At 45.6% G+C, this 16,857-nt stretch overlaps 1 protein-coding gene across 5 annotated transcripts in view; it reads right to left on the reverse strand.

The window, feature by feature from the left end:
• The window catches only part of LOC115288106 (quinone oxidoreductase-like protein 2), a 35,883-nt gene that overhangs the window by 13,519 nt on the left and 5,507 nt on the right, over positions 1-16,857 (reverse strand). The window contains exons 2-9 of one of the 5 annotated variants that reach the window (XM_029935127.1): positions 14,753-14,861; positions 13,908-14,027; positions 12,661-12,757; positions 10,592-10,650; positions 9,967-10,032; positions 9,135-9,244; positions 8,293-8,374; positions 3,338-3,519 (exon numbers count right to left, since the gene is read on the reverse strand). In XM_029935127.1, the coding sequence (XP_029790987.1) occupies positions 3,338-3,519; positions 8,293-8,374; positions 9,135-9,244; positions 9,967-10,032; positions 10,592-10,650; positions 12,661-12,757; positions 13,908-14,027; positions 14,753-14,861 (825 nt within the window). Of the gene's footprint in view, positions 1-3,337; positions 3,520-8,292; positions 8,375-9,134; positions 9,245-9,966; positions 10,033-10,591; positions 10,651-12,660; positions 12,758-13,907; positions 14,190-14,598; positions 14,862-16,857 lie in introns of those variants that run through there. The other 4 variants (XM_029935129.1, XM_029935131.1, XM_029935128.1 and 1 more) reach the window with 4 other exon arrangements.

Here is a 16,857-nt window from a genome sequence, read left to right on the forward strand (position 1 = left end):
GGAAAAGAAACTATACAAAGCAATGTATATTCACACTCATTGGAATGCCTACTATAAAAAACACAACAACAGGGAATAACAAGTGTTAGCAAAGCTGCAGAGAAAACTGGAGCCCTCAGGTGCTATGGGTGGGAATGTACAGTGGGTCAAGTGGCAAACAGTAGGGAGGTTCCTCAGGAAATTAAAAGTAGCACTGCCATATAATCTGGCAATGCCACGCTGGGTCTCTATCCAAAATAACTGAAAACAGGGCCTTTTGCTTAAACAATTTTTTAAAGTTTATTTATTTACTAGAGAGAGAGCGAGCCCAAGTGGGGGAGAGACAGGGAGAGGGACATACAGAATCCGAAGCAGGCTCTAAGCTCTGAGCTGTCAGCACAGAGCCTGAAACGGGGCTTGAACTCACAAAACCTGAGATCATGACCTGAACTGAAGTTGAACATTTAACTGACTGAGCCACCCAGATGCCCCTGAAAATAGGATCTTGAAGAGACAGTTTCACTCCCACGTTCACAGCAGCACTATCTCCAATAGCCAAGAGGTAGAAGCAACCCAAATGTCCATGAACTGATAGATGGATAAACAAAATGTGTTACATACATACAACAGAATATTATTCAGCTTTAAAAAGGAAGGAAATCCTGTCACATGCTATGTCATGGATGAACCTTGAGGACATGATGCTAAATGAGATCAGCGAGTTACAAAAAGACAAATACCGTACGATTCTACTATTTTGAGGGATCTAAAGTAGTCAAAGTCATAAAAACAGAAAATAAAGTGGTGGTTACCAGGGGCTGGGTGGAGGGAGAAACAGGAATTGTTGTTTAATGGGTAAAGAATTTTTAGATTTGCAAGATGAAAAAATTGTGGCGATCTAATCCTGCAACAATATAAATATACTTTGCACTACGGAACTATATACTTAAAAATGGTTAATATAAAAAATAGTTAATATAGCAAATTTTATGTTATGCATTTTTTTAGCCACAGTAAAAAGCACAGAATGAGAAAAAGCAATCTACATTAATTCGTAGAGATGAAAAGGAGAAGTTATCAGGGAGGTGGGGGAGGAGGAAAGGGGCAGTTATTATTTAACAGTCATAGAGTATTAGTTTGGGACAGTTACACAATGTTGTGAGCATGCTTAATGTCACTGAATTGTACATTTACAAATATTTAAAATGGTAAGTATTAAATTATGGACATTTTACCACAACTTAAAAAAGCAACATTCATTAAACCCCCAGGTAGGAATTCCTCTAGACCTTATAAACTGGCAGAGGTGACCCGCCCTGTATCACTTTGGATTCTTCAGTAGGAGCCATAAAAATAAGTCATAAACAAGACAGTAGGGGGCCAGAGGAATGAGCCAGTTTTATAAGGGGACCCATTTTAGAATTAAGGCTATGGGGGCGCATAGGTGGCTCAGTCGGTTGAGTGTCTGACTTCATCTTGGGTCATGATCTCACAGTTCCTGGGTCTGAGCCTCATGTTGGGCTCTGTGCTGACAGCTCAGAGCCTGGAGTCTGCTTCTGATTCTGTTTTTCCCTCTCTTTCTGTCCCTCCCATGCTCGTGTTCTGTCTCTCTAGCTCTCAAAAATAAAATAAAAAACATTAAAAAATTCAAAAAGAATTAGGGCTATCTACTCATCTACTTTGTAGAAGGAAACATTCCATATGCTATACTTCAAGACAACTCAGGGATATCTGGGTGGCTCAGTCAGTTAAGCGTCTGACTCTTGATTTCGAAAGGGTCAGGTCATGATCTCATGGTTTAGGGGCTCTGTCAACACAGAACCTTCTGGGGATTCTCTCTCTCCCTCCCTCTCTACCCCTCCCCTGCATGCTTGCTTGTTTTCTCTCAAACAAAAATAAGTAAGTTTTAAAAAACTCAATTTTAAGATTTCGCACTTAAAAGCAGGAATAAGAAGATAGGTACTTTAATGGAACATCGTTTGCTTTACAAAAAAACTTGTCTTAGGACCCCTTTAAGTTATGGGCATTTTATAAACATCTTTGATCTAAAATGTATGTATATGTGTTTGGCTTTTACTTTTTACTTTTCTTTGTTAGAGGGAAATGAGAAGCCATTGTCACAACACTTTAACCCATTAGCTAGAAGGCAAGAGAAAGGTAAGAGTTAGGAGCTCTTGGTCCCGGCTCTCCTTTGAGTCACCACAGTGCTCCTTTGCTTCTGCCAGCACAGTGCTCAGCACAGTGCAGTGACTCTCAGAGGCCACAGAATCAACTGGGTCCCTTCTGTGGGGAAGGTGGTCTCTCTGCTTCTGTTTCCTCAACTTGAAAATAAGATAAACCAGAAGCTCCTGGGTGGTTCAGTTGGTTATGTGGCCGACTTCAGCTCAGGTCATGATCATGTGGTTTGTGGGTTCAAGCCCCGCGTCGGGCTCTGTGCTGACAGCTAGCTCAGAGCCTGCAGCCTGTCTTCAGATTCTGTGTCTCCCTCTCTCTCTGACCCTCCCCTGATCATGCTGTGTGTCTCTTTCTCAAAAATAAATAAAACATTAAAAATTTTTTTAATTAAATAAATAAATAAAATAAAATGAGATAAACCAGGGGTACCTGGGTGGCTCAGTCGGTTAAGCATCCAACTTCAGCTCAGGTCATGATCTCATGGTTCATGGGTTCAAACCCCACTTTGGACTCTAGGCTGACAGCTCAGAGCCTAGAGCCTGCTTCGGATTCTGTCTCCCTCTCTCTCTCTGCCCCTCCCCTATGCACGTTCTTTCTCTGTCTCTCTCTCAAAACTAAATAAACATTTAAAAAATAAAAACAATGAAAATTGATGTGAGAACAACAGTTCCTCTTTAACTTAATTTTTTTTTTTAATGAAACAAGTCAAGGAGACACCTATACTGCTGGCTGCTTCTGAGACCAGTGAGATCAAAAGGGCCTTGGGTACTTGGGTGCACGGAAAACCAGGGAACAGCCACCTGAGTCATCCTAACATCTGAATGATGATCTCAAGAATTACCCACACTATGTATATAAAGTAGCTAATGGGGGCCGGCACAGCTGAGTTTAACACATGCATAATTTCTAAAGCATTCGATATTGCCAACTAGAGAGTCTGCAGTCATGTTTTGGATATTTTCCAGCTGGATATCTTGTTTTTCTATATTTAAGCATTTCCTGATTTTCCCTCTGCTTCTATTCCTTTTCACCCTCCCACTCAGATGTTCTCGTGGATGGCAATGCCCCTAGGAAAAGTGAGCAGCAAAAATGGAAGAGAAGCAAGGCCAGAAGGAAGATGGGTCTAGGAAGGTTTCAGCAGATCCCCAGGTCCAGCTCCCTCTGGGAAGGCCACCACACGCACCTGCGCAGTGCCTCCAGGAAGACATCTCCTCCCACGGTGTCAATGACCACGTTCACCCCACCACTGCCCACCAGCTTCCTCACTGCCTCCTTCAGGCTGCCCTGACTATAGTTCACGATGGACTGCGCGCCTCTCTGCATCGCCAGCCTGCACTTCTCCTCACTTCCAGCTGCAGCTATTACCTGCAGAAAGAATACAAAGCTTCTGATGATCCAGAATATGTATCAAAAAAGACTCAACCCACCCACCCAGCCTCCACCACAGAGAGTGCTGACCAAGGAAACCAACTTCACCTCACTACCCTAGCATCCGCCTCAATCCCACACGTCAGGGCCAACACACAGCACCATCACACTGGCCCCACCATGCCTCCCCCACTCCACTGGCCATGGGATCCACATTTCCAGGAATCCTGGAACTCCAGTGAGTCTGGCTAGGAGATGGTTCAGGAGACACTCAGAAAATCTTCTCCAATGGGGCACCTGGGCGGCTCAGTGGGTTAAGCGTCCAACTCTTGATTTCAGCTCAGGTCATGATCTCATGGTTAATGCATGAGTTGGAGCCCCATAGTGGGCTCATGCTGACAGTGCAGAGCCCACTTGGGATTCTCTCTCTCTCTCTCTCTCCCTCCCTCTCTCTCCACTCCACCCTTGCATGTTCTGTCTCTCTATCTCAAAATAAATAAATAAACTTAAAAAAAAGAAAAGAAAAGAAAGTCTGAAAGCTCTTCTCCAAATATGAATTAAACCACCACTTACTGAGTACCTACTACGAGTCAAGTAATAATGATACCCAAGCTCAGAGTCAAGATAGCAGGATACAGCAGTGTGGTGGTAGGCAGTACAGACAGCTGTAGAAGAGCAGATGACAGGTATCCGATCTAGATCTAGATCCGGAAAGGTTACCCAGAGGGTAAAACATGACTTGGTGGAAAGATCTGAAAGTTGGAAAGATTTGAATTCAAATCCTGACTCTGCTACTAACTAGCAGTGTTACCTAAGACAAATTACTTAGTAAGAAATAAGATTTACCTAATGTTACTATGTGCCAGGTAGTATCCTAAATGCTTTATATATATTAATAACTCACTTAATCTTATTAGACCAATGATATACACGCTATTAGCATCCCCATTTTAGAGCTAAACTGAGGCAAGAGAAGTTAAGTAACTTGCCCAAGGTCACACAGTTGGGGAGGCAGACCTGGGATCCAGCCTCAGGTAGTCCATCTCCAGAGTTCATGCTGTTAACCGCTCTTCTGTCCTCCAGCTTCCCTAAGCTTACCCCATCCATAAAACAAGATGTATTTTAAATCAAATGGCATACTGTACATAAAGCACTTGGAAAACAGAGTGTTAAAAATACATTGAGTCTATTGTAACACATACACAATCATTTGTTCTATTTAAACCTCATAAGAACATGATGGGGGAGGTGTAATTCCTCCCATTCTATAGATGGAGACACAGATCTAGAGGTCGAGTAAATTAATGCAGGATGACCCAGGTAGTAAGTCCTGGAACAACTTTGGAGTGTTGCCTTGCCTCCAAAGTCCATGATTTTCCGCTCCACCACTCTGGGAGAAAGCCATGCTGAAAACCTGGCAAAGATGGCCATGGGCCTAAGTACTGTCTAGAAGTGCCAGATCACTTGGGTGTCTGGGTGGCTCAGTCGGTTGAGCATCCGGTTTTGGCTCAGGTCATGATCTCATGGTTCATGGGTTCAAGCCGTGCATCAGGCTCTGCGCTGACAGCTAGCTCAGAGCCTGGAACTTGTTTTCAGATTCTGTGTATCCCTCTGTCTCTGACCCTCCTCTGCTCACGCTGTCTCTCAGTCTCTCAAAAATAAATAAAAAACATTAATTAATTAAAAGTGCCATATCACTGGACAGCACCACCAGCCTGAGCAGTTTGGCCCAAGGTGACATTCAGAACTTGCATTCAAATGCACAATGACATCAATGCCCTTGAAAGATTTCAAACCCACCTTGAAAGACTATTCGAAACTGAAAGCTACACTCAAACACTCCCCAGTGGAACTCTCAAGTAGCTGCAAATTCACTGACACACAGTGCCACAGAGGGCTGACACCAGCCTAGAGTCTGGGACTCCAGGCCAATCTCGATTCTCACAAGGTGCTGGAGAGGCCTGGTATGAATCATGGGTCTCCCTGGTGGCTCACTTTCTTTATCTGTGAAATGGGGGTAATAAACACATTACCCATCTCCCAGGGGTTTGCTAGGATCCAAGGTAAGATAATTGGTGTGCTGGCACTTTGAAAGCAACGTGAAATGCTGTGAATGGGAAGTGTTCTCAAAACAACCTGTGACAAATAGGGGGCCTGATGACATTTTTAAAGTTATTTTTGTTATGTTGTTGTTGTTTTCGTTTTGCTTAAAACAGGTATGGCTGCTAAAGAAAATACAGCTTGGGTTAATGTTAATATCTGAATCAAAGTGAATTTTTCTCTCTACTTAACCTCCTCTAATGACTTAAAATAAATGGTGTAATTTTATCTTCCAAGAAATGTTAAATAGTCAGTGGTTCTAGACAATGAGACTAATTTTGGTCTCCCCACTGAGAGGTGCTAAAGGCCCTTGCTTTGACAAGAAACGTGTTAATATTCCACGGAGAGCCTCCGGTAAATAAGATTGTTTTCAGAACTCACATCTCCTTCCCCAAAAGAACTTAACACGAGAAAAGAGAGGGGCCGCCTGAAGGAATTTCAGAGCAATCCAATTATCTCCAAACCTGTGTATCTCGGTGCCGTCTGGATACCCCAAGTGCACGCTCCACAGAAACCCACACTTAAGGCTTCCAGACCTGAGCTCACCATTTCCTCCTGTGTTCTCAACTGCAATAAATGGCAAATCCACAAGTTAACCTAGTTTGCTCCTTCCCACTCAGCATCTAATAATAACCAGATTCCTTTTTAAGAGATTCTAGCCAACACACCATGCCCTCTGATAGGCGCACTGCACGTGTCATTTCGATATCCCCACCACGACCCCATGGGGGAAGCTTTATTTCACCGATGAGGAAACTGAAGCCATTAAGCGAGGGGCAGAGTTGGATTTGGAACCTAGGTCGGACTAATTTCAAAGTCCTTGTTCCCTCAGCTATATTAGGGAATGTTCTCCCGGCATCCACCTCCCTCTATTCTTTTCTACTTCAGTATCTCTCAACTCATTGCTTCCAGTGCCTCCGTTCAAGCATCGTCACCTGTGGCTTGAATCACCCCAAGAAGCTGCTCTACTGCCTCCAGACCACCACTGACCTCGCTGCATCCCTCACAACCCCCGCTACCAGAATGAACTTTGCAAGATGCAAATACCGTGGTCCTTCCAGTTTAAAGTCCCAACTGGAAGCTCTCGATGGTTTTCAACAAATGTTCAAATTCTTCAGGGCGTATGACCTTGTCTCTGCCCAGCTCCCGGGAGTTGACTTCCACCCCTCCATACACTGACCCTTTGCTTCACAGATGCTACTGACGATTCCCTGAATGCACCATGCAACATGCCAGGTCTCTGTCCTCTGATAACGCCCTTCCACCACTCAAATGGCCTTCCCTTCCCTTCCTCCTCCATTCAACTGCTACCAGTCCTTCAAAAGTCAGCTTCAATGTCTACTGTCTCCACGAAATCCTCCTTATCTTAAACCCACACCCTCAGAGTGATACCCCTACAGAGACCTGGGTCTTTCTTTCCTTTATTCTTTCATTCAAAAAATAGTTATTGGGGACACCTGGGTGGCTCAGTTGGTTAAGTGGCTGACTCTTGATTTCAGCTTAGGTCTTGATCTCAAGGTGATAAGATCAAGTCTTGTGTCAGGCTCTGTGCTAAGCATAAAGCCTGCTTAAGATTCCCTCTCTCTCTCTCTCTCTCTCTCTCTCTCTCTCTCTCTCTGATGCTCCCATGTGCACTCATGTGGTCACTTGAGTCTCTCAAAAAAAATTAAATATAAGAAATAGTTATTGAGTGCAAACTATGGTCTAGGTACCATGTCAGGTGCTATAACTATAATACTGAGCCAAAAAGACATTACTCCTGCCTTCATGGGGATGAAAATCAAGTAGGAAGGAGGCACTAATCCATACAGGATGCTATGAGACCATATACAAACAGCCGGGGGCTGGGAGGTGGGGAGAGATTACCATCTCCTGAGGTGCAAAGAATACTTCCCTGAAAATATGACATCTGAGTTTAAAGTTGAAGAGTGGGGGGGAAACAATTCAGAAGAGCATTAAAGGTAAAGGGAACGGAATCTGCAGAAGCCATGAGGCAAGTTGGCCCTTGCCAGTTCCAGTAACTAGAAGGATGAGGGATGTACTCCGAGGTCCCCTCACCAGCCTGCAGGCAAACAGGTGGTCGGAGCCTAATCTGGGTTACTTCATCTCCCCAGTGCCTCATGCATGATATCCGTGAATGAACGAATGAATATATTCTGGGTTTGAAAAATGGAGGAATGATTTTTTTAAATGGTTTATTCATTTCCTGAGAGAGAGAGTGCAAGCGGGAGAGCGACAGAGAGAGAGGGAGACAGAATCTGAAGCAGGCTCCAGGCTTTGAGATGTCAGCACAGAGCCTGACTCGGGGCTCGAACTCACAAACTGCAAGATCATGACCTGAGTGGAAGTTGGACGCTTAACTGCCTGAGCCACCCAGGCACCCCAGGAATGGTTTTTTCTTTTTTTATTTTATGTCTATATTTATTTTTTTTTTTAATTTTGAGAGACAGAGACAGAGACAGAAAGTGAGCAGGGGAGGGTCAGAGAGAGAGAAAGACACAGAATCCGAAGCAAGCTCCAAGCTCTGAGCTGTCAGCACAGAGCCCGACACAGGGCTCGAACCCACAGACTATGAGATCATGACCTGAGCCGAAGTCGGACGCTCACCTGACTGAGCCACCCAGGCGCCCCTGATTTTTTCTTTTAATGGAGACCCTAACATGCAAATACCTTAGCCTGAAGAACATTTGTTGCCACATCTATCACTGCAAGGCCCGTGGCTCCAGCTGCTGCTGTCACTAAAACGGTTTCTCTGCCAGAGAAAGATGAATATTACTTCAGAAAGCTTCAAAAATCATGCAGTCGTATGATTTCATGAACATCTTAAAGCAAGAAGAGACCTTTGAAACCATTTCACTCAACCCTTCATGGACACCCACTCTCCAGACTTTAGAGCTGGGTTATGTGTGTGACTGCTTGATCCGCGCAAATTTGGTCCAGTGAAAGCCTTCCCAGGAAAAATATTCCTTAATCTCTCTATAGATTTCTGCTTGGAAATTCTGCCCTAAAATCATTCTCCCATTAAACGTTGCTGCATTTGAGAAGGTGGTGATTGTGCAATGGCCACTGCTCAATTCAATTCTCAGGCTCTCTAAAAAGGGTAAGAGGCATATTATTTCAGGTAAAATGGGAAAATTCTGCACCTTTGAGTTTTAAATACCCCAGTTAGGCACACACACCCAAGGCTCACAGAAACAAATAACACAGGACTCCACTACAACCAGACTGAAGCGAGTTTACATAAATCAGCTCTCTAAAATTTAAGGTTTTCCAGGAGGTGATCTCCAGAGCAGCCAGGTTTGAGAGAGAGATTTCTCAGACAAAAAGATATCCCCACCATCAACAGACCCCTATCTCGGGTCCCTACCTTCCTCTGGCCCTTCCCCACACAGACTGAACATGAGCCGAATTAAAGGTCAGAGAGCGGAGAGGAAGGGGCAAGGCCTTGGTGGGCACTTCTAATATCATCAAGAGATACCACCTAGCTCTCTCTTGTCAACATAGTCTCTTACCCAGGCCGAGTACGTGCCCGATGCTCCAGGGCCAAAATAGCAGTGACGTAAGATACAGGGAGGGTGGCAGCTTCTCGGAGGGGGACCCTTTCTGGAATCTGCCACAGTGTCTATAAAAAGAGATAACAGCAAATTAGGGATGAGGCACATGTACCTGTTCATAGAGACTGCTCAGTAAATATGATCTCGTTGAGTGGCTGATTTGTGAAGAAACCAAGCCCAGTGGAGAAGTTAAAACCAAGCAGGCTGTGTTCAGAACATGGGTGTATGGGCCTTCCAAGATCCTAAGGCTGGCATCTGGCTCAGGAAGGAACCAGCCTTCAAAGAATGGAAGGAACTGCGCTATAATGAGATGAACTGGAAGGTTCAGTGCAAATTTTACCTCAATAAAGCTATGGAAAAAAGTGCATGCTGTTCACCACTAGGGGCCACCATTCACATCCTGTACAATCTTACCACACCACCCTGGCTGGCTCCTTTCCCAGGACTATCTCTTTCACAAGCTTCAAGTAGGGGAGAAACCTATTGTATCCAGCTCAATGCCTCAAACCAGTTTTTCTACCAAAACTACCTATGGTCCAATTGGACAGCCAGCTCGTTGCTCCAAGACTCAGAAAACAAAATGCCCTTCTTCATCACCACTCCACACAACAAAGCTGTGTGCAAGGGCTGTCACACCAATGCAGAAAATGGGGTTAGCATTTGAAAGCAAGAAGTGCTTGGCTGAGAAACAAAGAAGGGGGAAAAGAAGGGTAACAAGAAATGAGAGCTGGGTGGAAGTTAAAAAGAAAGAAAAAAATCTCCAAACATGAATAATGCAAGGTGGGGATACCTTTTGATCAATGATGCATTCTTCTGCCATACCATTAAAGCCACTCACGCCAATAACTCGATCTCCCTGAAGAGAAAATACCATTATGGCTATGTTCAGATGCATGGCCTTGCCATTTACCTCTTCCCAAACGAGCCAAAACAAGAAGGGAAATCTTTCTCTCTGACCCTGTAAGATACAGATTTGCCTTAATCATTTATTCAGAATTGATGTTTAGTAAATAAATCAGCCATCTCCTCAGTGTCCCCACCAGGATGCCAAGACAATAGGAGCAATTTTGGACAATGACAGGACAGAGGAAGGAAAAAGCTGAGAGGAATTAGAATCCCAGGGTTAATTCCCCCCCCGCCTCCCCAGCCAAGAGGCCGAAACTTAAGAATTCTCTTTCTCAGTAACTGAAGCCTGAGGTGCTGCCCTCTTTAGTAATAAAAGGTTTTACGAAGCCAGGAACTTCCCCTGGCTTCCTGCCTCTAGTTCAGAATTAGCTGCTTCCCCCTCCATCTCGGCTTCCCTTTGGTGTCTGTCGGCAAAGGCCAAGGGAAGCAAGACCCTTCGGCTGCAAGTGAGGTTAGCCCGTTTCTCATGGCGACGTACACATCGAGTCCCTGGATTTCAACTTATTTACCTCTTTCATTGTGCTCACAGCTGCGCCTGTCTCCAATACCGTCCCCGAAAACTCCATTCCTAAAAAATTGTTTAAACACTAGGTTATCTATAAAGCCCGGCACCATGGAGATGAGAAAAGTGTGATTCGCAGGCCATCCTATCAGCTTTCTAGAGTTTAGAGGGCTTAAGTGATTCCCCCACTCGCCAGGGTACAGGAGAAGAGCTTCATACCTGAGACACAGGAAAGTGGACTTCAGATTTCACGAACACAACCTGAAAAGCCATGGCTGTCCTATTCTTACCGGGACACGAAAATTTTAAGAATGGGCAAAAGAATAGAGAATCACGGGTACACAAGCACTTTAAAAAAAATTTTTTTTAAACACTTATTCATTTTTTGAGAGGCAGAGACAGAGTGTGAGTGGGGGAGGGGCAGAGAGAGAGAGAGGGAGACAGACTCTGAAGCAGTCTCCAGGCTCTGAGCTGTCAGCACAAAGCCTGACACAGGGCTGGAACCCATGAACCCTGAGATCATGACGCAAGCTGAGGTCAGATGCCTAACCGTCTGAGCCACCCAGGTGCCTCTAAGTACACAAATGCTTTTGATCCTGCTCACTGGGGCCTTGGGCTCCCTAGAGCACAGCACTTATAATGCTCATCAGGGTGTATTTATCTGTCTCCCGGTCTCCTCTTAAAGACTATGAGGCCATAAACTATATTTATTCATAAGCATTTGGCTCAATTTGGATGAACTGATGTAGTCTGCTCTTTCCTCTTTCACCTCCAAAACTTCTGAATTTAATGATCACACATTTCCCACTTGAGCTGCAAGAGGAATAACTCAATTGAGTATGACATTTCCCCCCCACCCAGCGTGTCAGCAAATCCAAACAGAGGGAAATGGTTCCAAATGTTGAGACACAACCAAACACCCCAAGGCCAAAACACAGCAACTATGTTGCAATCACTGTATCCTTAATAGTATATGTCTGTATAAAATATATATGTACTCTATACAGTGAGCTATACTTCTATGTCTTTAAATATATTTCAGCAACAAAAAGCAGTCATCTGTCCACATACTCAGGATCTAAATGTAATCAGATTGGGCATAATTAAAATCAGACAGTGGACTGCTAGAAATGTATAAACTTTTTCTTATTTCTGATCCTTTGATATTAGATTTCTGTAGGAATGTGTTTGTGAGGACTGAGAGCTTTAGCTGCAAACAGATGTTTACGATCCTTCAGTGAAAAAACAAAACTGAGGCACTAACAAGGAATGAAAGGGAATGACGAGGGCCAGAGAGGATTCTGACCAGAATTCTGGTGGACATGATATGTAAAACTTCCTTTGTTCATGTCCTCATTTTTAACATTTTTATTGAGCATCTACAATGAGCCAAGCACAAGGCTAAGAAGAGGGATAGAACTGGGGCAATACAGTCATTCCCTCAAGGAGCTTACTATCGAGAGCTCCTTTTTAATATTTTTTTAAGTTTATTTATTTTGAGAGGCAGAGAGAGACAGAGTATGAGTGGGGAGGGGCAGAGAAAGAGGGAGACACAGAATCCGAAGCAGGCTCCAGGCTCCAAGCGGTCAGCACAGAGCCTAATGCGGGGCTCGAACCCACGAACTGTGAGATCATGGCCTGAGCTAGGTCGGATTCTCAACTGACTGAGCCACCCAGGTGCCCCTCTTTTTGAGAGAGAGAGAGGGGGGGGGGGAGAGGGAGAGAGAGAGAGGGAGAGAGGAGAGACAGAGAGAGAGAGAGAGAGAGAACATGCGCTGGAGAGGCAGAAAGGAGATAGGGACAGAGGATCCCATGCGGGCTCTGCACTGACAGCGCAGAGCCTAATGCCGGGCTCAAACTCACAAAACGAGATCATGACCTGAGCTGAAGTTGGACAATTAATCTACTGAGCCACCCAGGCACCCCCAGAGCTTCTTCATCAGTGGTGAGGATGGCATATCCAAGGCATCAGTGCCACCAGCAAGCACCACCAGGGTCATGCCAGAGATGAAGCACATGGTTCTGAAAACTCTGTGTCCTCTTTCCCAACTAGTCGCTTGGCCCCTTCCGACTCACCAGGTGTGAAGGGAAGTTGAGGCTTTTCCTGATACTGACCACGGCAGACCAAAATATCAGCAAAATTAACGCCACAGAAATGGACATCCACTCTGACCTGCAAGGGAAACACAGCAGCAAAGCGGAGTGGTGCACATCCGTGGAGACAGAGATCAGTCAATTACACCAAAATATTTTCTGAATGTCTATTATATGCCAAGTATATATGCCAAGTGCCAGTGTCAGTCATGAGACAACCTGGACAAAGTTCTTGCCAGCTGGAACTAGGAGTATGGTAGAGAAGACAGACACCAACCAAATAATTATGGTGATTTATGTGTTAACTTACAACCCCTACAAAAAAATGTTGAAGAGAGAACTATATGGTGCCATGATAGTGCATCGTGGTGTGATTTGACCTTTTGGAGAAGTCAGGAAAAACGTCTCTGAGTAAGTAACACTTAAACTAGGAACAGCTGAGAGTCAACTATTCTAAAGAGGAGAGGGAAAGCCTGACGTGATCAAAAGCAATGGCATGTGCAAAGGCCCTGTGATGGGAACAAAAGAAAAACCAATGAGCTGAGAGCACAAAGAAGAGAAAGAGATGGGGACCACACACCCAAGGGTCTACAGTCTTTACTGAGGATCTTAGTCTTCATAGCAGGAGCAGGGGGCAGCCATGAAAGGATCTGAAGCAGAAGGGTAACCTGACCAGCTGTTCTGGGAATCAGCAATCACCCTGGAGGCTGGTTCTAGATCCCCAGCCTCTGTGATTCATGATGGTGCCAGAGCAGAGGCAGGCCTGTAGCAGTGTGGCCAGCACTCTTTCCAGACCTTGGAAGCCAGTGGAGTGATTCTCCACGTCTGGTTCCCGGACCACCAGTTTTACTGTCACCTGGGAACGTAGAAATTCAAATGATCAGGCCTAACCCCAGTCTAAGAAATCAGAAACTCTGGGGACAAAGCTCAGCAATCTGCTTTAACAAGTCCCAGGTGATTTTGACACAGGTTGAAGTTAGAAAACAGGGCCAAGAAACAGGAGGAAATGAAAGCTGTGAGACAGAATCTCTGACATTCTTTTATCAGTTCACTTACATTTCCAGTTTAGTGCAGAGGCGGCCATGTTGGTGAGAAGACATCTCTATGGACAAGATGCATTCATTCAACAATGTTTTGAGTGTCTGCCGTGCCAGGCACCATTCCAGAGTAGGAGGATTTAATGGTGAGTAAACTCATGTAGACCCAGCTCTCATGAGCTAATTCCTTACCAGGCAGTGTCCGGGCAAATAACAGAACAAAGGAGCCCAGCCTTCAGCCTGCGCACACTGTGTGCATGACACATCAGTTGTTGACATGTATGGCGCGCGAATGTCCTCCAGCCACTCCACCTTGATTCGAGGATGATTCAAGAATAAACTCTTTCAGCACACGAATCTGAGGAATCAGACCGCTGCCATCATACCTTCACCCAAATAATCCACTTCACAACAGGGTCCCTGTTCGTGATGATTCTGGGCTGCAGTGGCGTTTCTGCCTCTCACCAGGGATCCCTGACAGGAAGGTTCACTGTTTGCTCCAGTTGTCAGGGATTCTCATTCTCCATTCGAGATGACACTGTGTCACCAGAGTGGTCACCCGGCAGGGCCAAAGTGACTTCCACATTTCAGGAAATGCTCACAATCCTAAACGAACCCCATCCCAAGTTACTGCACTACAACCAGAGGAGGACAGACCAATAAATGCTAACACCGAAGAGGAAGCCATTGATGGGGTCCGTTTAGGTGTGTTAAACCAATAGCCTGCATGTGGTCATGAAAACTCATGTGCAAATCATAATTGCCTGTTTCTAAGGCAACAGCTCTGGAGCCTTCAGAAAGAGGCCTACGTTTGAGTTTGTGGGGGTCAATCTTCCTTCAGCACTGTGGCCTTTTTGTGAACCCTGAAAGGGCCCTTCCCTACCAGGACGAGTTGCGCGCCAGTCTCTCGGCCGCCCCCTAGCCGAGCACTTGGGAACTCCATCCAGGACGGAAGCCTGCGGAATGTGTTGTGGCTGCGTAAGGAAGAGGGAAAGTGGGTGTCAGGGGTCCCGGAGACAGGCCAGTCACCATCCTACCTCGTGAGGCCGGACGGGGCGGGAGGCGACCTCCTCGATGGCCAGGGGTTGCTTCAGCTCGGTGCAGAGCGCCGCGCGGTAGTGGCGGCCGCAGCCCGGCCCAGCGCTCCTGCAACACAGAGCAAGGGTCGGTTACTGGGGGTCCCCCCGGCTGCCAGCCTTTCGGAGCTCAGGGGAGAGTCGGGGCCCCACCTGCGGAGCCACACCCGAGGGAGGCACCGTCCCCAAGCCACCGCCGCCATGGCCCGGAGCAGGGAGGCACGGAGGGGTGGCCCGGGGTGGCAGGAAGTGCAGGACAGCGCCGGCCCCGCCCTGGCCCCCGGGACCACGCGAGAGCGTCGGCCCGGGCGCCCGGGGCCGCGAGACCCGACGCGGCCGACGGCTGCGGCAGGGACTGCGCCTGGGTCACCCCTGGGTTACCCCACCAGTAGGGCGCCGTGTGTCCCCGGGGGTCTGAGCGGGATGCGCGGACCCCCAGGCACCCGAGCCCCTAAGGCCCCGGCTCCCTGGTGGTGGAGCCCGCTGGAGAGGAAAGAAAACACTAAAAGCAATAGATCGTCAGAGCTTAAGCTTTGTTGACACTTTGCTAGCAAATTTGGGAGACTTTTAAAACCACACTGGGTCGCGGGCGCCTTGGTGCCTCAGTCGGTTAAGCGTCCGACTTAGTCTCGGGTCGTGATCTTGCGGTTTGTGAGTTTGACCCTCAGGTCGGGCTCTGTGCTGACAGTTCCAGCTGCTTCTGGATTGTGTGTCTTCCTCTCTGCCCCTCCCCCACTCATGTTCTGTCTTTCTCAGTCTCTCAAAAATGAATAAACATTAAGGAAAAGAATTTAGAATTAAAAAAATAAAGCCACACTTGGTGACATTTAAATAAAGGTTCTTTGATCCTCTGCACATGCGAAATCCTAAATGTTCAGGTAAAGGCTTTAATGTCTGCATCAACAAGCTACTGGAGTTCATTTCTTGTTACTAATTTTCTCACACTTACAGGACTATTTACACTAAAACTATATGGTTACTCATTAATCCATTGTTGAATGATCATACACAGATCAAAGGATATTTTCAATTAAAATCAGGTCCAAAGCTGGCCGTTTTTATGTTCCTGATGCCTGCATTATGCCTGGCACATAGTAGATGTTCAATAATTGACTCAGTGACAGCGTAATTCCTAAGTGAACAGGTATACTTTGGAAAATCTGAAAACATAACAATATAATCAGTGAAATATTATAAAACTGGGTAGATTTCTGTTGTAACAGTAACCAAATACTTATATGTAGACAAGAGAAGCACATCATCCTGGGAAGGATATTTCATGTGACAGGGGGCTTTTAAACACAGCTCAATGTCTTTAAAAGAGATCTGGTCAAAGAACATAGCCTCTCAGGTTCAAGGCCAGCTTTCCCACCTGTCTGTATGGCTTTGGCATGACACCTGATGGCTGTGGGCCCCCGTTTCCTCCTCTACAAAGTGAAAGCATGGGACAGGATAATTCCCAAATTCCTAAATTCTCTTCCTGTGTTTTGGTGAAAACCATGAAACAAGATAGCAAACCACCTGGAAGGAATGATCAGGAACGGAATAAAGGGAAAACAGCCAAAATGAAGTAGCAATCAACTTTTGAGAGTATGGCCTAGAAGCTTTGGTGGGAAAGGAATCCAAGAATCAGATGCCTAATGTAGTAGAGATCACTGTTATTTTAAGAGCACTCACAGAGAGTTTGAAAAGTCATTTTAGCCTCTGACCGCCTCAGGAGGAAACTCAGGTCTAAGAGGAGCAAGGATGACAAAGCGAGAAGAAAAAAACATCCTGGTTGCCAATTAAAGTGAGCAACAAGACATCTCAAGCCTATGATGGGCGAAACAAGGGCTGATTGTTCTGATGACAAAATGAGTTGTTACATATGGAAAATGTTTTGTAAAATATTAGGTTTTATATGAAATATAAAGCAAGCAATTTTAACTGAACTTCTTGAAAGCAGCAACACTTCTTCATTCCCTTCACATCTCCTGCACGTGGAACACTTTCAGGCATTGAATACACGTTCATCTAATGAATTGTTGGATGAGCATTCAATTATCTAGTGTCAATATTCCAGATAA

This window comes from Suricata suricatta, chromosome 3 (assembly GCF_006229205.1).
Source record: "Suricata suricatta isolate VVHF042 chromosome 3, meerkat_22Aug2017_6uvM2_HiC, whole genome shotgun sequence".
Taxonomy (NCBI): domain Eukaryota; kingdom Metazoa; phylum Chordata; class Mammalia; order Carnivora; family Herpestidae; genus Suricata; species Suricata suricatta.